Here is a 25,641-nt window from a genome sequence, read left to right on the forward strand (position 1 = left end):
TAATAACCAAAATAGAAAGTTGTTTCTCCTTCTCCAACTGCACGTCTGCATTTTGCAACAATTGCATTAATACTGAGGCCCACAGAAACTGTGAGGAACTTGATTACCACGAAACATGTCTTAAACTTTTTTGACGTTTCTTGTCAACATTGTAATGGGTTGTTTTGACTTTCTATTTATTTTTTTATTAAGTAGAAAACTCATAATTTCATTTTCTATCATCTTTTATATATTTTATAATTTTTGAATTTTTCCTGTGAAAAAACAAACTTTCTGATTAACACCGAGAAAACCACAATAAAAAGCTAATGATATTGTGTGACAATTATTCATAATTGTGAAAAAATAGACTAACATTCATGATTACATAAATTATGGCTGATACAACAACAGCAGTAGTAGGGCTCATTCCTTGCCCTAGTAAATCAGACACATGAAACAATCGTCCAATGAAGGCCTCCTAGTAAGAGTACTTTTCCATCATCAGTAAACTGTAGAAAAATTGAAGCAGCAGTCAAGCACCATGTAAATCAACGACATATAAAGTTCTCCTGGTTTTTCCCATCTAGCAGGTTATTCCTTGAATAACACAAATGTCCACAGGTCCAACCAGGTCGGACCTGCTACTCTTCGGATAAAAATAATGAAAATTTGGAACTTGCCTGACTATACAGCAGGATTTCTTAATCCACACCTCTAGCACAGGAACTTGATTCCTGCAATGTCAGTAAATATCAACAAGTATGGCGCAAAAGAAGGACAGAAGGTATAGAAGGTACATTTAAGTTAACTGAATCTAAAAGGGAAAAAATCATACCGTTTTGTTGCGGCCGTAGTAGCATGCAGCCAATCTTGCATCTGGTATGGATCAAATTGTAACCTGGACTCCGGAGAAAAACTGGATGCAGGATCAGACAGGCAATAACTGCATTATATGGGCAGCTTATCCTCCCTCATAATCCACAGCGGTTGAAGGTGATCCAGTAAACCAAATAAACGCTCGTATCAATGTGGCAGTTTTCTGCATAGTTTCTAGTCGAATCTGACTAGCTTTTTACTTCATATGGACCTCCCTGACTATTTCTACGTGTACGTGAAAAGACTTCCAAAGAGGCCGTATGTCACAAAGACGAGTAGAAGGATAGCCAACAAAATCAGCTCTATTAACTTTCTTTTCCTCCTAATTATCTTCTTCTCTTCCTCCTTCGCAAGTTCTACTTTATCTTCTTTCTAAACCTCTGTTTGAAGTAAAGAGTATGATTGTTTACTAGTTAGCATATTAAAACTAAACAATAATATGTGCATAACTGAGAAAATAGAACCACCTGTCAAAGATCATAAAATAAATTTCACGAACAAATACTTTAACAATTAACTTTATTTTATAATGTTTGACACCGAACGAGCATAGTGATCACGTACCAAAAGTATCTTAGAGCACATATGATGGAAGGCATGCAAGCTTGGCAACATAAGTCGATTATAACATGCAGTTATCCTTGGCCAGAAGTATGTCAAAGGAAGTTGCAGTACCTTTTCTTTATTGAATACCACCAGTACATAACGTGCATGTCCACAGAACTTTTCTGCTGAAAAATGCAACGCCTCTGCAATAAGTTCTTGAAGATTCTGAGTTACCAATAATCACCACAAGAACACCTCCCATCCCGAAAATGATGGAAGCGACATACATCGCGCAAGATGATTGCACGACCCACAGCCTGAGAGACAAATTTCATAAAAGTATGGCAGTCAAGACAAACACGGAGGTTCTTCATGATTCTGATTGTCTCATCAGGTGAGGTGTTCATTAATCCAAAAGCAATGGCTAATTTCTCACTGTGACGAGACTGCTGCCCTTCCTCGCTTGGATTGTTCAAGTAAATTTTTGACGATGGATAACCTCTATCTTCGAAAAGATTGATCAGTTTTTCCAAAGCAAGATTAATTTCCTTTATTTGAGGATGCAAGTTGTCATCTGCAACGAAAGTATGAGTAGCATTAGCTACGTCAATCCAACTACAACCTGGATCCTTTCTGACACCCAAAGCTTTCATTTTGCTTCTCAGTTTTGCTACTTCATCCCAATTACGGCACTCAGCATAAAGGCTACAAAGAAGCATGTTTGCAGAAGCATTCTGTGGGTCCATTTCTAAGACCTTAGACGCTGCAAGTTTTCCCAGTTCTAGGTTGCGCTGAACTCGGCAGGCTCCAAGCAATGCACCCCAGACCGCACCATCTGGCTTAAATGGCATCTTGTCGATGTGATTTTTCGCCTCATGCACATGACCAGCACGAGCAAGGAGATCAACAATGGCTGCATGATGGGTCGCATCTGGGGTTACTCCATAATCACGTTCCATTGAATCAAAATAATGTCGGCCTTTCTCGACAAGCCCCGCATGGCTGCATGCAGTTAGGACACCAAGAAATGTCACTGCATCTGGCTTGATTCCTGAGCTAGACATCTCTTCAAACAGAGCAACAGCCGCCTCGCCATGGCCGTTTTGCGCGTAACCCATGATAATTGTGCTCCATGAAACAGTATTGAGCTTCGACATATTATCAAATACTCGCCGTGCTTCCTCAATGCACCCACACTTAGCATATACATCAACAAGTGCAGTCTCAACAAATACATCCATGGCTGAAGGGACCTTAAACATGAAACCATGCATTTGCTTTCCAGCAACCAAGTTTGCTGAACTAGCACAAACACTCAGAATAACGGAAAAGGTTATATGATCCGGCCTGATTCTAGAATTCAGCATCTGACCAAGAACCCGAAAACTTTCTTCTGCGAAGCCATTGCGGGAGAACCCAGTTAGCATTGCATTCCAAGTAACAGTGTTCCTCTCCGACATTCTATCAAACACTCGTCCTGCATATTCCAACATCCGGCATTTGCTGTACATGTCGACAAGCGAGCTCGAGACAAAGACGTTCTCTTCCAGCCCGAACCTGTAAACATGGCAATGCAGCATTCTGCCTTGGTCCAACCTCAACAAACTCGAGCAGGCCCGGAGAGCACTAGATACTGAAAACTCGGTTGGCGTCTGGCTAACAGAAAGCATTTTGCTATAGAGCTCTAGAGCTTCGACGCCGTTGCTCGCCTGAGCGTAACCTGCAATCACGGTGTTCCAGGAGACATCGTCACGCCGTGGAATCTCATCGAACAAGCGGCGTGCGTCTTCCATTCGTCTCAATTTGCAGTATCCGCCAATGAGTATGTTCCAGGTGGCGGTATCCTTCAGAGGCATTTCGTCAAACAATTGGCGTGCACTTGACATCTCCTTCAGTTTCGAATACATATCTATGATGCGATTGCAGAGGAAAGGAAACCCCAAGAATCCAAATCTGAGGATCAGGGCATGGGCGATCTTGCCTTGGCTTAAGGAGTTGGAGTCGACGCAATCTTGGAGGAGGTTGAGGAACGCCTCGAAATGGCGGCCATGGGTTGTCACCCCCATTCGAATATTCTTCACTCGAAAGCCAATTCAATGACCTCCCCTTCTTCAGGGGGACTCTTCTGATTCACTGATCTTCTCCTATACACGAAGGATCATCACCCCTTTCCGTCGCTTTGATTTGATCATTTCCTGCTTAAACTAGTCACCAGCAAACAGTGTTCAGCAACGAGACGATCGGTTGAATCGAATTAAAAGTTTTTAAATCTGCAAAAAGTAAATTTTGTGCTTTAAATTCAAAACTAGGCCTGAAAAAAATAAATAAAAATACAAAACGATCAAACTAATCACTTGAAAATGGGTGTATGTCTAATTGACCTTATGCAGACTCGAATTGAAATCAGCCCCATTTGGATAGTCGAAATTGTTTGGAAGTGAATCGTTTCAAGAAATGATAGAGACAATGAGCCAACCGAATGGACTCGGTCTGTCCGTTTATTTTTAATAAAATTTTCACTAAAATTGTAGGAAAGTATTTTTTAAAATTTGTTCCAGTAAATCGTCTTATATTGTCACGTTACTCTTTTGGGAAAAGCCCCTTAAGAGGGATTTAAGGTTCGTCACTGTCATGTTCTATTGTGTTATTCTTTTGGGTTACAAAAAATGATGTACCATTAAGTACACCAAACCTTTTTCACTAAAATTGTATAAAAGTATTTTTTGAAGTTTGTTCTAGTAAATCGTCTTATATGGTCGAATTCTAGAGTCACTGTCATGTTCTATTGTGTTATTCTTTTGAGTTACAAAAAATAATGTACCATTAAGTACACCAAACCTCGAAGCAATTAAGAACCTCGAGGTATAACAGTATATAGTCCTGAGGGTTTTACACTGAAGGCAATTTCTCTCGATTAAACAATTAAAACAATTAACCTTGAAAGCTATGACACTCAAAGATGGTTAACAACCTTCTAAATACTATAGCATAATGTAAGATAATGAAATAATTTTTTAATGCAATTGCAGTTCAACTTCTTAATAATAATAATAAGGTCGTATTTACAAGAGATACAAGGGGTTTATATGTCTATATAAGCATATTTTGATAACCAGGAGCATAATTTTTGACTCTTTAATCAGCTTAGTTACGACATCATTATCAATTGCAATATAGTCCTTTGAAAAATTCATACTACAAATATAATTATAAATGCATGTTTGATAAACCTTTTGTCTACATGTGTTGAAAAGAGGATATATTGAAAGGTGGCACCGTGCAAATTATATATATAACTTCTTATCAAATATCCAATAAACTTTAAAAAATGCATTTGAAGAAAAGTAAAGAAAAAATCATTCGAAGAAATCATTCTTAGGCAAAAAAATTAATGTTTGCTTTATATGAAATGATCTGTTTTTAACAAAAAAAAATACACAAACGCTAGATTGCTACTTGCAAATTCCAGATAGAGTTGACACAAAGGAAGATGCATGGGCTAGTAGGCAGTCAGTTTCTATTTCGACTATTTTAGGCATCAACTTATAGTGTTGTAAAAAAGAGGTACTGATATGCAAATTGAAAGAAAAAAGTATGACCCAAGGTACTGAAGGTACGCCTACCAATATGGGGGAATGAGAAAAAAGATCAAGACTTCTGCTCTCTTGTTGGATAGTAGGACAAAATGTTTCTATATCTGACCCAACTAATACATAATTGAATGCAGAATCAATTTCTAAGAAAAAGATTAACTGGGATTGTGAGCGACAGCTAGCTCTATACTCTTAGATGCATTAGATTGAATACCTTTTTAGGTACTATATTGTGTCAGCATTGGAACCATCTTGATAATAGGCATACAATTTTTTGTCTTAATCATTCCAATGAAGACCTTGTGTCTGGTGAGGTTTTCAACAATAAGCATGCTAGGAAAGAGAGAGCTCTTGACAGTTTAATGAACATAATCAAACTTAATTTACAATCTTTCAGGACATTGAAAGCATCCATATGAACAATTATCACAATGATACAGACATGTTACATAGCACGAGGAAAAAGCTAGTGAAATCATGCAATAATAAATAATATGACAACTTAGCTCTTTTATTTGTCATAAAATTTTCCTAATAATGTAAAACAAAATTAAGAACATTGGTCACTATATACATGTTGAACGCAATGTGGCATCTCATTATTCATTAAACAAGTTACAAATAAAGTATACCCAAGATTAACCTAAATCTACTAAAGGTAAGAATAAAGTTTCAAAATTAAATGATTTTTTAACTAAATCTAGTATGAGCATTCCAATCCCAAAAAATAGTTCAATGAAATGTTGTACATAAGTCAGTAGTTTAAACTCAGTTGCTTATAACTATGGAGCCATTTAGTTAGGATATTTCACCATATAAACATAAAACCTCATTAATGTTTCTGAAATGAAGTGTGATTATGTGAAGACTCAAGTTTGAGGCCCCATTTGATGCACAGTGATTTTATTGTCCATCGGTGGAAAGTTGTCGTTTTGGTACGGCTTTTTACTATAAAATCAAATGTAGGGAAAATTTTCCTACCGAATCCGATGGACTAGGGTAAATTTACCTTGAAAAAAAGTCAGACCTTGACTATCTAACCTTTTACCATCAACGCTTTTTTGCCATTTGGGCTTTCTCTTTCTGTTCTCGTTTCATTTTTCTTTCTCACAAGACAATGTAGTGGGGCGATTGTGCTTCTTCACAGGTAAGACGCCATCCCTCTCTCACGTCATCTTTATTTTGTCTCTCTCCCTCTCCCTCTGTATGTTGGCTGCACGCACCATTTCTCCCTTTCCCTTTGTATGTCGGTCGCACGCCATGGAGCAGCCATCATCTATTCTGTCTATTTTTTGTGCTACCTTTGCAATTTCACTTCCCATCATCATCCATTTTTTGCTATCTGCAGGTACATCCAAGAAGGCTACCTGTTCGTCAAATCAGATGATCTCAATATTGCTCGACACAAGGTAAAACAGTAACCATCTATGATCGACCTTTCTTTGTGGGTCTATTATATTTGTCATCGCATGAAATGTTATTGCAGGTTGGTTAGAGGATCGTTGATTGCCACTACATCAAAGGTAAAATGCTAGTGCATGATAAAACCCTAACTAACTATCGGTTGTTTGTTGTCAATGTTGATGTCATTTGCTTCCATCGACGTTGTTTTTGTATGTGTTCTCAAGTACTTATGGAAAGTTGTGGTCAAATACCTCTTTTCTTTTACAGCTGCATTTGTGAAACTCGAGAGCAATTCTTTCATTATGCTAACATGAACAAACATGTAAGAGTAGTTTTATTTACTTAGACAACAAATGAGTTGCTTAATCATTAATGTGCTTTTCAAATTGTTATTATGTTTTTTGCCTTCCTGTACCAACACTTCTATAGACCTATAAAATACAATAGGGGATGTATTGTTAGTAATGTTTTTTTTATATATGTAAAGAAAATTCTAGTCTTATGTATGCAAAGAAAATTCTTGTATCAACACTTCTGACTTTAGTATGATAACATTGTGTTTAGATTTGAAAAACCATGCATTGTAGGCAAGAGTTTCTAGAATTAAGGAGATCATGGAACAATCACTATCTCTTACATTCATTGATTGCAGTTGACTACATGAGAGATCCACGAATAATTTAAACTTATCTGTGTTGTTTCCATGTAACTTGTCTACAACATGTATTATTGATTAAGCACCAAAACAGATTAAAGGTGCTACATATGGAGGTTTTCTAGATTGACCATATTGATTTCTCAGTGAAACCATTGTTCATGGAACAAATAAGGTTAACTCAATTTCCATGGACATAGATTGAGAAATGCTATAGGGATTAGTCATTGTTGTAGTGTCTTTTTGTGTAAAAGTATTCATATTACTTAGTAATGCACTTTTAAGCATTAAGAACATAAAAAAGTACTCTTAACTCTAAACCCAACTTTTCAAGACATTTTTTAAATGCCACTATCTGAAAATGCTTCGCTTTCATCCTTTTTGGTAATATCAGTGAGAAAAGTGCCGATGATATATCCTTCATGACATCATATAACTAGTCACAAGCAAAAGCATAAAACTGAAATTAACTCTAGCTGCAAATGAATTCTTTTCATATCTTGCTATATGAGAATAGCTGAATAAAAAAAAGGATGTGAAGTTCTACCTCTGGCTGAGATGTATGTGTAACTGGCTTCGTATATCGACCGATCACATATTTTGAAAGTTGAACATGTGTCATTGCTATCTCAATAGTAGAATTCAGTATGTCCTCCATTTGCAAATTAGGGCATTGCAACAACTCAAAGCGAAGTTCATATGCTAAACTGTTTATGGATTCTATTATATACACTTGTGTGACGACATGTCAGGTCAACATAGTCAACATGCAGATCAGGATAGCAAGCATTACCTATATGTGTGAAATAGGTAATTGATGTATAACATTTTTCATAAAATGGACATTCTTTGTGTCATTTTGTTGCATTAACTAGTTATAATCTAATAGAAGACTGTTGCTTTTGTATATACTCATAGATTCCTATCATCTATGAAGTCAACAATGTGGAGATGGCTTGGACCAAATGCCCAACTCCATCACAATGAACTTTTTCTAGAGCAAGTGGATCACTAAATGTGTGGCAATCAGCTTGTGAAAACTTTGAGTAAGTTTGGCCCTATTTGATGCTATTAGGTTTTTCTACTCTGTTGACCATGCTTGTCTATTTAGTGGATGATTGTTCACCATGTCAGGATTTTTTGTATTAGTAGTTTCCATGTTTTTCTTGCATGCTATGGACATTCTTTTAACACCCTTGTGCCAAAAGCAGCTTTGTCATGACCACCAATAAGAAGCTCTATGCAAGCATGGACCTCTACATTCTTTTATTTATCTTCAGATTTAGTTTAGAAAATATGCTAGTGTTGTAGTGAGCTTTGTAATACTCACGATCTTGTTCATGTATCTTGTCAAGCACTTGGCTCTAGAACGTTGCAATTAGCCTTGTAATACTCACAATCCTGTTCATGTATCTTCTCTGTTAATCGAGAAGAACTAAGTTATGTTCCTTACATTTCTAAAGTGGCGTTATAATGTTGAAAACACAATGGTAAAATAATTTATTTGTGTTTTTTTTTTTTTGTGCACCAAACATAGTTAATTTTTGAAGGGAAAAAACTTCTAGGCCATCAAACATGGTTTGGAGTTTGAAAAATCAGTTTTTTTTCCTTCTGTACTTTTTTTAGAAAGTTTTTTCATGGTAAATTTACAGCTCAAAAATTTACCTAGCCATCAAAAGGGGCCTCAAGGATGTCAAGTGATGATGTTTAATACATTGGAAATGTTAAGCACACCTATGGTCCACCTCTCTCTTCCTAAGCATATCACATGATTAGGCCCAAACTTATAACCAGCCCCAAAAACTAAAGACCCCTCTTCATTTTACATAATCAAAATCCCAATCAAAATTGATAAGGCCAAACTGGGGAAGGTAGGCACCTCCAAGGGGCAGAGACAATAATTCTTTGTTACAGGGGCCAAAACATAGCTTCGAAATTTTAACAAGGGTCAAAGTATAATTTTTCAAATTTTTGTTAGTTAAATTTTTTTATTTAATTTTACATGTAAAATTTTAAAAGTTTAAAAATCTGAGGTGGAGGGAGGCATGGCCCCTGCTGAACCCCCTGCCTCCTCCCCTGGGCACCTCTATGTGCGCATAAGACAAAGGATCCCGAACACACAAAATGATCACTCTGTAATCCTACTTGACTTGAAATAGCTATCAACTGAATCATGTTTGTGAACATCATAGTTCTTCAAAAACACACACACACACATATGCTAGATCTTTATAACTACTCAAAAAACTCTCTCTCTCTCTCTCTCTCTCTCTCTCTCTATATATATATATATATATATATATATATATATATATATATATATTATATATATATATATATATATATATATATATATATTCAACACACACATAAGACGAAGGATCCCGAACACACAAAATAATCCTTCTGTAATCCTACTTGAAATAGCTATAAACTGTCTCATGTTTGTGAACATCATAGTTCTTCAAGAACACACATGCACATGTTAGATCCTTATAATTGCTTTTATATATATATATATATATATATACACACACACACACACACACACAATGTGTACTGTATAGTTACCAAATAGCTGAACTTCAAAAATTCATCTCTAAAAAAACATCATCGTTGAAGCCATAGTATCTGTTGTCGCACAATAAGTGTGGCTAATACCAATTTAATGACTGTGGTTTAGTAACAATTTTTAAATTTTAACTATCGACAACACTAAACTCTCATGTATATATCATTTTTTTTTCTCAAAGAAGATAATGACAACTAGTACATTAACTTACGAGATGGTAACTGTATACATAAAATTGGATTTTATCTCTCTCGTTTTTTAAATGTTTAACAATGTAAATTCAAGTACGATAAAATAGACAACCTTCAAAGTGCTCAACTCATGCAATATGCAACTCAAATCACAACTAGATTAACTCCTTAGTCAAGCGTGTAAGCTTAAGACCCTATGTATAAAGATAGAAAAGGTTGTAAAGGCCTCTTTGTATCATTATAACGAATGAGGTAGGGTCACAACAATAAATTCGGTTATCAAAGTCCATTTCAAAATCTAAAAAAAAAATGGCGGTTGATGTTATTAATCATTAAAAAAATTAAAATTTAAAAATAATAACATTCACACGATTATAAAGCAACAATAAATAAATCAGGCTTAAGATCATGGTGTTAGCATAAGCAAGTAGATGATTCTTATGGGCAGCTAATCCATGTACACTTAAGGTTGGGATCAGGCCAGGCCGGCCCAAGGCTCCACAAATTTATCCTCGAGGTGGCTCGAAGTGTTTGCTTGCAGCCCAAACCAGGCGGGCTTAATTATCAAGTTGAACTTGACCGGCAATTTTATACCCATAGAGTATATGGTTCGATGTCTACTTAAAAGCCTTAATACTTCATATTTTAATATCTCAGAAACTCTTAGCGATGTGCCAAGAGTTTCTAAGGGTACCATCGGTGACACATGAAGAGTTTATAAGAGTGCCCTGAACGATACATGAAGAGTTTTTAAGGGAGGAGTCGGGCCCCCAAATACCTGACTCAGACTAGCTCCGCTCGGCAAATATTTTTAATCAGGCCAATTTAGGTGTCAAATAACTAGCCCAATCCCGGCCCAGGTTGAATACCCAACTACCCATCGAGTACCGGGCCCATTGCCCACCCTTACGTACACTTTAAAATGTTAAAAATTAAAGCTGAAAATATGTCAGTGTGAGAGGCCATAACTTTATACCATTTAAGCTTGCTGTCAACTCTTTAAAGAATTTGAACATTTTTATGCAAAGATTTGGAAATTTTACAAATATCAAAATGCTTTGTGTATTCACCGGTTATTTATGGTGTTTTCATATTAAGCCATATAGGGCGATCGTGTTGAGGCTTGAGCCAATTTCTAGCATCTTTTCATGTGCTATATATTGTTCCAATTTTTAAGCAATATTGACAAATATTTTTTAGTTATATCAAATTAAATTAATTATCATTTTTTTCTCAAAATCTTAAGTACGAGATCATGCATAAACTAATTAATTTCTTCTGCTCGGATATTGTTGCAGCTCTTACACGAAACAGTTCACGATGAGAAGTCGAGCACCGAAATTATGCCTAATTAATGTAAGATACAAATTTGTGTTTTTTCAAATTTGGAATAGCTGCGGAGACAGAAAATTTTGGTTGATGAGAGGCACTAAATAAAAAAAAAAAACTGCTTAAATACATAATAAAAGATAATATACAAAAAATATGAGGGGCACCAATCTATAAATAACTGAGTTGAGTGAGCTCATATATAAAAAAATATATATACAAATGGACACCTCCTGCCTTGCCTAATCAACTACGTTGAGCCCCTTGTGACATATGTCTATGCATTTAGATGCATTAAGAATTAGAACAATTTTAATACATGGGATTGAATCGGCATGTGAGGGGCGTGACTGTCTTTTAAAAAAAGGTGGGGTGTCCCTCTTTTTTTAAAAGTAGGAAATTTTCATCGTTTAATTATTTTTTCATTATTATTCAACAATTATTATGTAGTCGAGTAAGTCGAGTTTGAACGCGTCAAGTGCTTATATCTTGAACTCCATTCATTTAATATTTCAAACATACACTTAAACTCAAATTCAAATCATTTATTAAAAAGTCCAGTTGAAGTCGAGTTCGGGCAACAAGTTGAAGTCGAGCTCTAACCTATGTCACAGTGGTACCTGTACCGGTATGGCCTGGTACATTTGCATGTGGTTTTAGGTCAAAATTAAAACCAAATTATATTATAACCTACAAAATTTTGTTTCTGTTTTTTTTATGTATGAGATTATCTATGGATTTATGAAAGAAATATTGTTTAATATGATGATATCATCTAGTTTTTTAAAATTTTTAAATTTAAAATATATAATAATATATAATATTCATCGTACCATCATACCAAGATTTCCGTATCCCATACCCATACCCGCACCATTACGACATAGGCTACCTAACTCTTTTGTGCCGAAAAGTCGCTAGTTTTTTATTGGAGACATTTCATCCTTTTTCTTTATTAAAAGTATTTTTGTCATTATTCGCTGGCATACCTGCCGCTCTGTTCGCGACAGTCCGTGTCAGCGAGGCATGACGAAAGGACGCGCCTCTACATTCTATAAACGTGGAGCTTTGGTTGTTCCTTCAAGAACAGAACGTCCAACATGGATTAGTCCAAACGCAGGACACATGTCCCACCATTCTATGCGAGCCCACCTTTGCGGCGAATCAAACACGCCCGTCGGGAAAATACATCCAGAGAAATGAAGCTGCGTAGGGGCACTGTTGTGGAATTCGCCGAACCGATTCGGTGTCTCAAGTCTACTTTTTCTAAATGTTTTAACATTCTTTACATGATTTAATTAGTTTATACTTATTTTTCTTCCATGTATTCGGAGACATCTTATAAAATTGAAAATACATATTTTTCATTTCAAAAATGATTTTCCGGAGACATCTTATAAAATTAAAACGATACGTAATTTTCTTTTCAAAAATGATTTTTTTATATTCTATTCACAACCGATTCAGCTGAATTGGTGAATCGGCGTCCTAGTCTATTTGGTTTAGGAACCACCTTTCAATACATCAGTTGAATTTCCATTTATATTTTTGAAACATCTGACAAGTAGCCCTTAATGTGGCATGCTTTTATCTCTATCGCCACTTTTGATATATATTATTGGGGCGTAGTGCAAATCGCATGGCAACTAACAAGTCAGATCACATGCAAAAGGAGGTTCCAATTGCCTGGTCTCATGTTTCAGTGTGTTATTCATTTGAACTACCAGCCAACAAGACACTCAAGTTAAAGGATGTATCATAAGTTCGCCCAAACCTACTTCGAAATCCCTTAACAAGTTCGCCCAAAAATAAGTAACATTGTTCAAAGCATAAAAACTATTACCTTAAGAATAACCACGACACCCGAGTTCAAACAAACCTACCTCAAAATAACCAACCGCATTGAAAGTTTTATACACAAGGTTGTTTTTGATAAATGAAGATTAAAGAAAAACTTAATAAAAAAAAAGTCGACCCACAAGTATCCGTCTCACTTGGTCCTTTTCAATTTCTTTGCAATAAGGCATTCGATTTTATAAGACTCATTAGAGGCATAAGTAATTTATTTTTTAAATAAAATTTCAAGTTATAACACATAGAGCAGATCATCTACACGAATAGAAATCGGCAATATAATTGCTTTTGCTTGTGTATATAGCAATGGGTGAAGGACCATCTGAGTACGAACACAGATCAGTAGCTGACAAGCTGTTTGCTGCGATGAAGCGACATGATGCAGAAGTACAGGTGACACCTTAAAATCATGTTTCTCTCATACAATGTTTGGCAGCACCAGGGTTGAAATGATTCCAGGATTTCAATTCTGGGATAAGTGGAAAGGGGATTTCCAATGGGGGTGTGTGTGTAGAACCTGAATTAGAATCTACTGGATGGAACATCCAGAGTTTGTCTGCATCATGGAAAAAAATTTAGAAAGTTGAAAAAGTTGTAGTGTTAAATAACAATTTTAGAGATCTACATGCCATCCCCACAATCGTCAAGATGAAATGAAATTGAAGTAAGCTTCAAAAAGTAAGCGAAACAAGCTGTTAGCGATTGAGCACAGACCTGCTATGTTAATTTACAAAGATCAACATGCTAAACAAATGGTTAAATGAAACCAATCCAAAATTAAGCATAAACCTGTGCAGAATGTTCGTCTCAGATATGGTTCCAAGTTGACATTTCTCTCCATCTTTGAGACGATGAAACCTAAGGGAGGAACATACTGGAAAGAAACATGATCCAGTTAGGCATTGACGAATTGAGAGAGAGAAAAAGAACAAAGGAGCTGTGCATTTGCGTATCGCCAACAGCCAGTTTCCATAAACAAAGCATAAAACCAATCTGTGAAAAGGGGATGTCGATGGCTTTCGATAGAATCCTTGAACAGCGGCCAAAACCCTCACGAGTCGAATGAGATGTCGATTGCTTCTGCTGGAATCCTTGAACAGCGGCCAAAACCCTCACGAGTGGAATGGGATGTCGATTGCTTCTGCTGGAATCCTTGAACAGCGGCCAAAACCCTCAGGAGTGGCGGTGGTCTTCAACCGGTTGAGCGAAGGTGGCTGCAACGAGCGAAAAGGGCCTTGAACGGGCTATACTGCAAAGGATGACAAGCGAGGAGGTTCTTCAATTACAGGCCGTGAAGCAAACAGCGACGAGCGAAGAGGACCGAGGAGAAGTCCGTCGAGTGCCCATCACCTTCCCTTCCTCGACACCATTGCTCTCGAGTGCTCCATTCTCCAACCGGCAAAAAAAGTTTCCGTAGATTTTGGTCGCACCTTGAGGTGCAGGTGCCACCAAAATCTTTTGAGTAGAGGAGACGGGTTCGGGGCGGACCACAGTCCTTGGTCCGACACTTGAAACATGAGTTGAAGCTTATAATATATAAATATAATTAATCGTAATAAAATATATTATTATAAAAATAAAAATAATATTAAAAAATATCGGGTTGACTCAGATCCATCGAGTTAACTCGGGCTGACTTGATAAGTGATCGGGCTGACTCGATGCGCTTCTTTCGAGTTTGATTGACTAGATATCTGATTACCCGTCCAGTACTCAGTTTGATGCCTAGCAGTAGCCTTAGTTTTGAGCTAAATATAAGTGATTAAAATCTTTGGCGAAACACGTACTTTTTAACAAAATTTGACTTTAGATCTCACTTAAACCGTGGATATCCAAGCTGCCAAACACGCCTTCAAGGTGGGACTGTTTCTTTTAAAAAGAAAAGGGCAACACTATAGGTAGAGTGCTTTCCTAAGTACTTGGTTCAAATAATATCTATTTTTTTGGATGGTTGGTACTAAAAGAATATGACAACTCGATCATATTAAGATCATTTGCTCTAAACCAAAGCAACATCAAGAACAGAAAAATGAATGTTCAGAACTTAGAACTTAGGTTTAGAAGGAGAGGAGATGATCATATGATGTTTTTTTAGACCACTTTTCATCTTTAACAGCTTGTCCGTTCTATTAGCCGACTTTGTCAGTCAGGTCTTATGTACCAAAGATCACAAATCTTGTCCCAAATTTTTTTCCTAATATATGCTGAACCCTGCATGGTCATTGGTCTGTCATTATTCCTTAAATAACAATAGGCAGTGAATTTTTTTAAATTCGTTTGGGCTGTTTGTAAGTAATGATGGCGAGAAAACACCAATCATAAAAGGAGAAAAAACAAAAAAAAAAAAACAGTAATAACATGAAACGGAAAACTTTCTGAAAATTCGACCAAACGGTTCATTTCCTACGCCCTCGTCATTCAAATTTCAAATCTTGAAAACGAAAATTATAAGAAAGCACAGGAGAAAAAGAGAGAGAGAGGAGAGACCACAATTATGGAAACGATTAATTTTTCAAATCCCCATTTTCTCCCGCCCATTCCATGACTGCAATCCCCACACACCCAAAGAGGACTGAAGAGCGAGACAAGGGGGGTTTTGTGGGGTTTTCCCGTTTCCGCTCCCCTTTTTTCCCTCTTTTTTTGGACATCCGAGTTCACCGTTTCTCTGGGGCATTTTCTTCCAATCCTACCTTTCTCCTGCTCCTTGGCTCCTAGTTCATACTGGTCCACCTCTGCCCAATTCGAGTTTCAAAGCAGAACCAGGGTTTTTTATTCTTTTGGTGGGGTTTTTAACCTCTTTGTCTCCCGTTTCTTCCTTGTTGGTTTCCGTGTCTTCGTTAGTAATCTTTTTTTTTTAGCTTTATTTTTTTCCTTCCTTCTAGTTTCGTGATTCATTTCTTGATCCAGCATTCCTGGTTGAGAAGAATCCTTGGCACCATTGATTTTGTTATTCTCTTTCTCTCCTCTTTCTTTGTGCAAATCTAACAGTTGAAGAAACAAAAACATGGGTTGCTTCTTCGGTTGCTTCCGGGTCAAGGACAAGCCGAGCGTGCAGCTATTTTCTGGTGCTGTTCCACCGAAGAACAGGGTAAGAAATTTGGGGTACTTTCGATTATTTCTTGCAACAATCTTTGATATTTAAAGAACTGATTTGTTGGTTGGATTTGTATTGGGATCTTGAAGAAAATGCATAATGTGCTCCGATACTTGCTGCATCGTATTGTTGTTTGTGCACTTTTCTTATTCTCGTGTTTCTGTTAGTCTTGTTTCCTGGCGTTCTGTTTTCAAATTAACCTTTTCAAAATGACTTTCTCAAGTCGCTGACGCGGGTTTGGACTACTTTTTCTTTCGCTTTCTTGGGCCATCCTGTTAACGGTGAATGTGCTGTTTTAGGATCATTTGGTATCTCGAAACCAGCTTGCCAAACTTTTGTATGCTTCTGAACAGCTTGATGCTGATGGATCACCTGTTCCCAGCAAAGGTAGACTACTGATCTTAGCAACTTGAGGATTCTGAATTATTTTATGTTCGCTCTATGGCATCTGAACTTTGGTAAATCTTGTTAGGCCAAAAGCCTACCCTTGGCAATCTTGTCCATATTAACTCACCATCAAGTGGTGTAAGTGGAGATGAAAATGATGATGAGAGGGAGCTGAAAAAGGAGGTTGGTACCTTTCTTTGATGTCTTCAGACAATTTACATTCTTACTGTGCCGATTGAAACTTGTTTAAAAAATAACTTTCGTTTTTCAATTTTTACCTCTCTGGGATTGTTCTGTATTCAGTACTATGTTGCTGGTATAACGAGTCAACTTGGTAACTGCTATAACTAGGTTATTCCCGTGAATAAGCTAGGCAATTGTTTTCTCTGTCTAAAATACATTCCAACTTGGAGCTAGAGCTAATTTGAAGTCTGCTATTTTAGGCCACAAGAGTGTTTGTGGTAAGTTTCCTCTTGTTATTGTCATCATTTTCGAGATATTATCTTATATTTGATTATTTGCCTGAAGTAAGATGTTGGTTCATTTTCTACAGTCTCTCTCTCCCTCTCTGGCTGGACTTTACATTAATGCTTGCAGCATACGGGATCCTACAATAGTTATTCCTTTAACTAGGATAAGCATCAAAGAAATTGTTAAACTCTACAGTGACTGATATGTTCTGCTTATACTACGTTGTCTTGTCAAAAGATAATATTTGACCTTTCCCATGTCTGGATAGGTTATATTCATTGTCTATCAACTATCACTTGTCTCCGGTGAAGCACAGGCACTCTCTGCCATCAAACATAAATGTTTAATTTCTATGTGGAACTCTTTCCCCCCTTTCTCTTGCTGAATTTCTCATCAAATTTATCATATATACACTACTGCAAAATTATACAGCTAGCATCCTCGATTTTTGTGTATTGTTCTTTGCGGAAATGCTTACTATTTGAGTAGATTGAGTAGACTGAAATCACACATCAATGTCTTTACTGAACTTTGTCACTTTTTGCAACTTTAGGCACCAAAGCTACTATTTCTTTGCCCCCGACATCTGCCTTTCTGGACATGGATCCAGGACTTTATTGCAAACTCAAAACTTTGACTTTTAAGTTTTAACATTTTTCTTGTTCCAAGGATGTGATTTCAAGGTGTCACGAAACTAATTCTTGTGGTTTGTATTTGCTGACATTGTATTGCTCTTCTACTTTTTGTTGAATCCTTAAATGAGAAGGTTAAAAATGACGTTATGAAATAGTCTATCCTAGTAAGTGCCTAGATACTGAGGTTCATGTGGATCCATAGCGTAATTTTGAAATTTGATATAAAAGGTCAAATAGTAGAAGTAGGTCCAAAATTACTCTTACAAAGATGACTATGTGGATTGAGTAAATATGGGGAACTATCCGGACTATAATGAGCTATGTAATCAACTTGATTGATTGTTCATAAGGTGTCACATCTTTTTTTTTTTTTAAAGGTGAATGACAACTTATACTTTGATTTTGAAAAAGTATCTTTACGTGTGGCACATTATGAACCATCAACTAAATTGATTGGATGGCTTATAAATTTGTGACCGCCCATAGTTTCACATTTATTTGGTCCATGTATTCTATAAACCCACATAATTGTTTGATTGTTATACTTGTTAAGATTTAATTTAAAAGCCTAGCAAAAAATGTAGTTTAATAACTTAATTTGAAAAGCATTCTCATAAATATGCTTGCCTCTTGGGTTTTTATAGGCAAAATTTTTTCTCATGTCTTTTTTTGGCAGACATTGTTCTTCTTGAGAAACTTTTGGAAATTCCCAGAATAACTGAAAAAGATTCTAAAGTTTTGCTAAAAAGAAACTAAATGAGTAAATGAAAAGAGGATGTAAAAAAATAGAGGCAATTAAATGAGTAAATTTTTTTTAACTCAACAAGTACCATGCAGATCGTAAAACAAGTTTAGCAACTAACAAATTAGTCAATAACTCAGCTAACATGGAATGGTAACAGCTAACAACTAAATAACCATAAACACTGTAAGTTTGCCATACAATTCGCAGTCATAATGTCTGACTAAGTTATCAATAACACATAAAAACAAAAGATTACATAATGCCTAACTGAGTTACATAATCCAAAGTTCCATCTTCCAAGGCTTCGACAGCATAGAATCATAGATTACAATGGTTCTTCCTTTTCTGCAAGACTGCAATAACAGTCACCAGTTGCCTTTGGAATGTCACAAATGTGGGCGTTCTTTTCAGAAAGCAAAAAAATGGGAAAATAAAGGAACAAAGAAGAACGAAAAAATTGCATAATCTTAAAACACACCAAAATGAAAAGAATATATTTTTTTTGGCTTTTCTCAGAAAAATGACCTCTTAATATACTCTTATTTTTTGAGTTGATTTGACATATTACTATACATTTTGAATTTTGACAATCGTTTTTTTTTAATTAATGGAGAACTCAGATTTTTGTATTATCTTATATTATTATTATTATTTTGAATTCCAAGACTTTCTCAAGAAAAACAAGCATCTGAATTAGTACCAGAAAAAACGTCAGATATGCAAGTCTGGGAATGATAATTGTGACAATGCTTTTATGTGGTCTTCGAGTTGAGTTTTTAAAAGGATGTTTGTGAACTAAGAAATAGAGTCAAGATGGTATTTGATTCAGTCTTTTACCTTGGTTATATCCACATTGAATCTGGCCTAGATCTTTTGCTTCATGAATTTTACAAGATCACAACCCTTATATTGACATTTAGATTCATATTATGAATGCACATGTGCTTGTATCCTTGCATCCTAGTCGTAACATAGTTGCATCAGGCCAAGTGCATATTTGCTGCATCAATTGCACTTGTCTATGGCTATAAGATGGGAAGACAGGAGTTAGGAAAATTACCATACAAAAAGTAGAAGCTTTCTAGAAGACAGTAGCAGCTGTTTTTGATTCAAAAGATGAATATTTCTGGAAAGTCCTATTATCATTTATGTCAAATCTCTGGTCTCTCACTGTTGGCACCTTTTTCCTACTGCATCTATTGAACATATAAAAACGTGTATGGTAATGCTATCTGACATGGTCTACCCTCTACTGTCTAGCTGAACTGTTTCAAGTCTATCTCATATCCATTTTAATGCTGGTTGCTATGACTTCTATTGCGGGCGAGATTAAGTGCCCAGAAGTAATAACCTTGTGATGAAGCTGTTTCTTTCTGCTACTTTCTTTGCTAGTTCTAGTCCTGACAGGAAATGCTACTAATGATGTTGACAATGTAACTAGAACATTTTTGTGTATATGCAGAGTTGTCAGTCATTCATGACCACTATGAATTTAATCTCAATAGATTGTCCTTATGTCTATGATTTCGTGCATCTGTGCTGAAATCATAGTTATCCTCTTTTATGTTTGTGCAAAAGCGTGAAAGTTTTTCCTTAGATCATGTTTCATGATTCTGGGATTTTGAATTCTACATATATTTGAAATGAGCTTAAGGCTTTAATGATTAAGCAATCTTTTGTCCCAAATGCAGTTTAAGCACATGTCCGTTTTGACTGCCCAAAACTATTGACTCAAATTTGAGTTTTATTGATGCTGACCCCAGGACTTTATCCCCTTGGCTATGCAACCATTGTAGCTAATGTATCCTTTGCATTTTCTTCTCTTAATTGAGAAATTAAGCATCAATTGTTTTATGATTTTTATCCAACTCTTAATAGGTCAAATTGCTGAAGTCATGGGGAACATTGCTAAGTACGCCGGCAGAACTTCATAAAGCAACCAAGCCAGTCAAGAGGTCAACTATTGCTGACCCAGATGCATCCCCTGAAACCTATTCCTCTCCTGCCCCTTCTAGTGGGAAAGTTGAACGAGGCAAAAAGGAGGGTCTTGTGTCAACTTCACCAGAAAATCTACATGAAGGATCCAGAAAACCACAAGCTCATGAAAATCTATCTTTTGGGACTCATGCTTCACAAAGGTAGCCTTCTTGTTTTCTTGTGTAAGAATGTTATATCCCTCAGATATGTGAGACTGTCAAGCTGCACCATGACTAAATGGATCCCTGCGGCATTAAGTTGACTGAGTATGATGAATATTGGGATAGCTTTCCTGGGATTTACTGTCTGTATGATCAGAGGATGCCTTTGGTCAATGTGAAAAATGAAAATATGCATCTCTTAGGTGTGAAACTGAGATCATCTTATGAACACTGGATCTTTGTGTGAAGCTGCTGTTAGATCAGTTCCTCAATAGATCTTTGCTTCTCAAATGTACTCTTATTTTTTTGACCTTTCATATCACTAATAAGAATTCTATGAAGCTCAACCATTAGAACTAGAAGCTGTTGCTACTTTCTATAATCGATCCTTTGAGTTCTATGCCTTTATATTTGATAGTCTGTACAAGTCAAGCATGGAAATCAGGTTTCAGTTTCAGTTGCTACTCTAATTACCAACCTTAAAGTTCCCTGCCCTTGTTGTTCTCAAGCAGCTCAACTTATGTATCTTTACTATTTGGTTACCTCTTCCCCAAATTTGGTGCTAGAGCGTAAAAAGGCTTGAACTGCTTGGCACCTGGTATTTGTCAGCAGCCTCTGCAAAGGAACAAGTAGCGAATGCTAATCATACTGTTAATAGACTTGGGTCTGTTTCCAATAATTGGTTGCCATAAATTTTTAAGGAAGCCGTCCTTAATCATCGACTTTTCCTATGTCACTAGGATTTGCATCTGTTACAGTGTTATTTTGTTCAATGTTCTAACTTCTAATCATTTGTTTGGTTCTCTGAAATTATAGGTCAGAGAGACTGAACAAAGCTGGAGTAGTTGATTGTCATGGTGAAGATCAAAGACTACAACAACCAAAGGATGTTTTTGTTTCTTCTGAAGTTCTGATCAAAGATTCAAAGAACAATGCAGACACTTTACTTTCAAATAGTTTCAGGCATCCAGTGGAAGCTGACCATGGAAAAAAGTTTGTCCATTTTGAATGCACTGCAAAACAATCTGCTGATCAATTGGAAAAAAGGTTTGGCGCTGCTGTTATTGAAGACAAGGAAAGCCTACGGGGAGCAAAAATGTCACCTTATCCAACTCCATTAAAACTAACACATGAAATGCAAACTCCAGGGACTGTCTATACACATCCACAAAATTGTGTAAATGGCAAGAATCCTCGGATCAGATCACAATATGTTCATCCAGTTGCTAGGCCTGTTGAGAATTCAACTCAATGGAAAGCACTTAAGGTTGGTGTAGGAAGTCTTATGAGTTACCCTGAAGAGTTTTCACCAAAGGATGGTGTAGCTAGTCCTGAAAGAATGCCTGGCAGATACTGGATCCCTGTTTTGGAATCTTGTGGATCATCTGATGATGCTGTTAGTGGTAAGGTTTCAGATGAAACTGTTTCTGTTGATTCAAGTTTAACAGATTGGTTGAAGCCAGCATATTCCAAAGACCCAATAAGTAGAAATGCTACAACGAATTCTAATGGCAGCAAGACTTCTGATGTAGACCGGCCTATTATTGGTTTGGTTGCTGCACATTGGAATGATGAGCAGATGAGTGTTTCACCAAAATGCTGGGATGGCAATGGAATACCGAATTCAACTAGCAAGTACAAGGAGGTACCCTCTCTTTCTCTCTCTCTTTCTCGGCATTCTTTTGATGTTGATCTTGGTATTCTTCTGGTAATAATCTACTATGAGCATTTTGAGAACCTATTCTTTTCCAGGATCAGAAAGTAAGCTGGCATGCGACTCCTTTTGAGGAAAGGCTAGAGAAGGCACTATCTGAAGAGAAGTTCTATCCTCAGAGGTATTTAATTGTTACTCCTCCGCGGACTGTTTTACTGCTTGACAAATCTGTTCGAATAACATAAGGGCTGAAACTACAAACTAGCTATGCATGTTGTTCACTTTCAGCTTACAATATTCATTGATGGATCTTGTCCATTTTGAACCAAGTGAATGAAACAAAAACAATCAGTTGATTTGAAGAAGTGGGAGATAAAGATACTTTATAGAGTATAAGTTAAAATTTTTCATAAGTTTTTCGTATAGAATTGAGGCCTGGTCATCTAGTCTTCCTGATTGGAGTGTGTTGCATGATAAACCTCCGTCCTCTATGTATTTTTGCCAAATAGGTTGTTCTTGCCTATGTGAATTACTATTGAGATGTTGCTGACATTCTTGTATTTGATGATCCTGTGTATATTTTTCTGACCTAGCAAATTCTAATTTTTTAATCAAATATTTCTCATGAAGCGGAATCTTTCCAAATTTATGTTGAAGATGTGGGATATTTTCAAAGGAATTTATAACATAAATAAAAAATTTTCTGTGTAGGTAGGTGAATCTTCCAAATTTATGTTGAAAATGTGAGATGTTTCCAAGGGAACTTGATATGCGAACCTCGTTTCTTTTATTTTCTACGTGCATGTTGATCTCTTAAATGAAAATATCTTTGTTTTCCGTAACATGTTTCTAATTGATGCAAATTTCAGTACATTTCACCACATATGCATTGCTTGGGATATGGTTTGGTGCTTCTTTTTGTTATGATGTGCCAATAATAGCTTAAATATCTATGCAGTTTTAAGAAGTCTTGTTTACTCTCTCTGGCCTCAAATGCACATTATCTAGGAAGTAGGAACGTACAATTGAGAGAGAGAGAGAGAGAGAGAGAGAGAGAGAGAGAGAGAGAGTCTTCCTCTCAAAAGAAGTGTGGGGGCATTCAGGAAGAGTAGAAGGTCTATTTCATTTTTTGTTTCCCTGTGGACAAATTTTATTGTCCGACTCAAGTTAATTTGGGTGATTACCTGGGATACCAACCTATAGCTTTAGGGCAATAATGACTTAAATTTTAGTGTGAAAATGAATTAAAAATTATCGTGGGTGCTTGAAAATTACTCGTTTTGATGCCATTTTTTTTACACTATTGCACTTTTACCTCTCTGACTTTCCATGCCTATGCTATGAAGTGGTGCATCACTTACATATTTAATGCTAAAAACTCCAAAACATTAATTAGATCCACTTGCATATGTCAATAGTGGGCTCAAAGCAAACAATGGGCAGGCTTCCTAAACATTTGTATGCACGTTACACCTAACATGCAACTTAATCTTATTTGTTCGATTGTTGATTTGATTGACAGGGGGTATCTTTTTGACGTCGATGAGAATGAATGTGACACTGCGGCATCCAGATGCTAGAAGCATTGGTCTCCCGTTTTAATATTTTGTTTTGCTCCTCTATGATTGGAAGTCACAAGTTTGTGGCATACGAGAGCGGCTATGGTTGTACAAATGAACCTTTGACAATATAAGGGTGTAAATGTATCTGTTACTGCTTAGAGGGCTTTCTGGGATACCATATAAATAAATCTTTTTTGTGCAACTCTTACGTCCTTGTGTCTTTCTGTTGCAATTTTCTGTTCCCTTTACTGTCTAGGACTCCTGACGGTTGCAATATATTTTGTGAACACAGAAACTGTGGACCTGAACCCAATGCCAAGAGATTTTGCTCATTCTAACATTACTTGGGTTAAGTTGATAGGAAGACATATTCATGCTAGGCACAAAAGGGTAGGGTTCTTAACAATGCTAATAACTTAGTGCCTTGGAAGTTTTCACAGTTTACTAGAAAATGACTCGTCCGCACAGAAGGGCTACACAATGTAAGATCAGGTGTAAAAGATCTGTGACTAATTAATAAATTAGCCTAGTTGGAGAAAAAAGAGACATTACATTGGGCAACCGACCTATGCCTTGATTTTAATGAAGATCTTGGAATTCCTATTCAGTGTGAAGAAAAGACCAGTCGACATTTAGCAATTGCAACTTTTTCCACAATTTCAATAGTTGCAAGTCGTCTCACAAAATGCGTCCAATTCTCCTCATGAAACCTCTCAACCAAATTAAGCCTCACCAGACTCTCGCTCGACCGATCCACTTGTAAACCTAGACCAACCGAACCGACCACCATCACCGTCCATCTCAATGCCCCTACTAAACTCGACCCCGCTTTCAGTGGTGGAGCTAGAAATTTTTTTTGAAGGTCCGAACCCACCACCATCACCGTCCATCTCAATGCCCCTACTAGACTCGACCTCGCCTCAGTGGTGGAGCCAGAAAAAAATTCCGAGGGACTCGGTCACAGATTTTGATTTCCAAAGGGGCTCTATGTATATGATTACTCGGTCAATAATCTTAAGCCCACAACCTACTTGATCACCATAACCTCTACCAAAATTCATGAACCCACAAGGTACAAGGAAGGAGCGGAGACAAAGTTATGGACAAGGGTCACTGCCAATTGAATGGAAAAAAAAAAAAAAAAAAATTCTCTGGCTCTTCTTCTCCTAATACGTGGACGACATTCTTATCACCGGCCAATTCCCATGAGGCATACAAAAATATCATTGACCGGTTGAAGAAAATGTTTCAAATAAGGATCTTCGCCGACTTTTTTACTTTCTTGAAATAGAAGTTATTTACAAAGCAATTCAAGAAAAAACACCGCCAGAACTTGTCATTTACAAAAAAGAGATCTGTCAATTATTTCCATTACAAAATAAACTATACAATAAGCATTAACCTTTCTTTCGGACCTTAATTGCTTGTAAATGCCAAAGTTAAAAGGGATGTTGTACAATCTCCATTGCAGAGGGGCTCCCTTTCTTCTAATTTCTCTGCAAATTTAGCAGAGCACTAACGGGTAATTTATTTATTTTTTTCTTAAAATGTGTAATTTAACGTGTAATTTATTTTAGCACCAACTGGAATTGGCAAAGAAAGATTAGTCATGTGGGCCTTCACAAATAACCAAGCTTGGAAAACAACCTCCACTTTAAACTAAGGATTAGGGTTGTCAATGAATCAGATTGGATCGGATATACCTTCAATCATATCATCGCTTTTTCAGGTGTTCACATATTTGGATATCAATTATTCAAATGCAAATAAAGAAAAGTCGTATCCAAATCTGAATCTGAAATGCGATCAAAATCTGATTTTTATATTTATATTCAAATCCGAATCCGAATTTTTAACCAAATTTTGTCAATTTTCAAAGCGTAAGAATACGAGACATAGGATATTTGTCTAAAAATAAATCGGATCTGATATTTATGTATAATCGAATCCGAT

The 25,641-nt window shown here is 36.5% G+C and overlaps 2 protein-coding genes and 1 long non-coding RNA gene across 6 annotated transcripts; 1 reads left to right on the top strand and 2 right to left on the bottom strand.

Annotated features, from left to right (window-relative positions):
* Positions 1 to 290: 290 nt before the first annotated feature.
* LOC116267433 (putative pentatricopeptide repeat-containing protein At3g23330) lies at positions 291 to 3,880 on the bottom strand. 3 transcript variants are annotated; one of them, XM_031649141.2, is made up of 4 exons: positions 3,786 to 3,880; positions 1,534 to 3,608; positions 818 to 1,238; positions 291 to 716 (listed from the first exon to the last, which is right to left on the bottom strand). In XM_031649141.2, exon 2 carries the CDS (start codon positions 3,468 to 3,470, stop codon positions 1,635 to 1,637), a length of 1,836 nt encoding a protein of 611 aa, XP_031505001.1. In that variant the 5' UTR covers positions 3,471 to 3,608; positions 3,786 to 3,880; the 3' UTR covers positions 291 to 716; positions 818 to 1,238; positions 1,534 to 1,634. The 3 variants fall into 3 exon arrangements, with proteins under 3 accessions (XP_031505001.1, XP_031505004.1, XP_031505003.1); XM_031649144.2 differs by lacking the exon at positions 3,786 to 3,880 and having other exon boundaries at positions 291 to 491; positions 1,534 to 3,695; XM_031649143.2 differs by lacking the exon at positions 3,786 to 3,880 and having other exon boundaries at positions 1,423 to 3,695.
* Positions 3,881 to 13,193: 9,313 nt separating this feature from the next.
* Positions 13,194 to 14,478, bottom strand: LOC116267717 (uncharacterized). Its single transcript, XR_004175658.2, has 2 exons — positions 13,792 to 14,478; positions 13,194 to 13,558 (listed from the first exon to the last, which is right to left on the bottom strand). It is a non-coding gene; the product is annotated as an uncharacterized LOC116267717 (long non-coding RNA).
* A 980-nt stretch (positions 14,479 to 15,458) lies between these two features.
* Positions 15,459 to 23,896, top strand: LOC116267452 (protein JASON-like). 2 transcript variants are annotated; one of them, XM_031649181.2, is made up of 8 exons: positions 15,461 to 15,782; positions 15,991 to 16,090; positions 16,396 to 16,483; positions 16,569 to 16,666; positions 20,213 to 20,472; positions 21,289 to 22,117; positions 22,225 to 22,307; positions 23,649 to 23,896. In XM_031649181.2, exons 2-8 carry the CDS (start codon positions 16,007 to 16,009, stop codon positions 23,704 to 23,706), a joined length of 1,500 nt encoding a protein of 499 aa, XP_031505041.1. In that variant the 5' UTR covers positions 15,461 to 15,782; positions 15,991 to 16,006; the 3' UTR covers positions 23,707 to 23,896. The 2 variants fall into 2 exon arrangements, with proteins under 2 accessions (XP_049931137.1, XP_031505041.1); XM_050075180.1 differs by having other exon boundaries at positions 15,459 to 16,090; positions 22,231 to 22,307.
* Positions 23,897 to 25,641: the final 1,745 nt, after the last annotated feature.

This window comes from Nymphaea colorata, chromosome 14 (genome assembly GCF_008831285.2).
Source record: "Nymphaea colorata isolate Beijing-Zhang1983 chromosome 14, ASM883128v2, whole genome shotgun sequence".
NCBI lineage: Eukaryota > Viridiplantae > Streptophyta > Magnoliopsida > Nymphaeales > Nymphaeaceae > Nymphaea > Nymphaea colorata.

Coding starts and splice junctions, on each gene's coding strand:
- LOC116267452 (XM_031649181.2), top strand. CDS start 16,007: ATGGGTTGCTTCTTCGGTTGCTTCCGGGTCAAGGACAAGCCGAGCGTG. Junction 22,118..22,224: donor CAACTAGCAAGTACAAGGAG/GTACCCTCTCTT, acceptor ATTCTTTTCCAG/GATCAGAAAGTAAGCTGGCA. Junction 22,308..23,648: donor GAGAAGTTCTATCCTCAGAG/GTATTTAATTGT, acceptor TTTGATTGACAG/GGGGTATCTTTTTGACGTCG.
- LOC116267433 (XM_031649141.2), bottom strand. CDS start 3,470: ATGGGGGTGACAACCCATGGCCGCCATTTCGAGGCGTTCCTCAACCTC.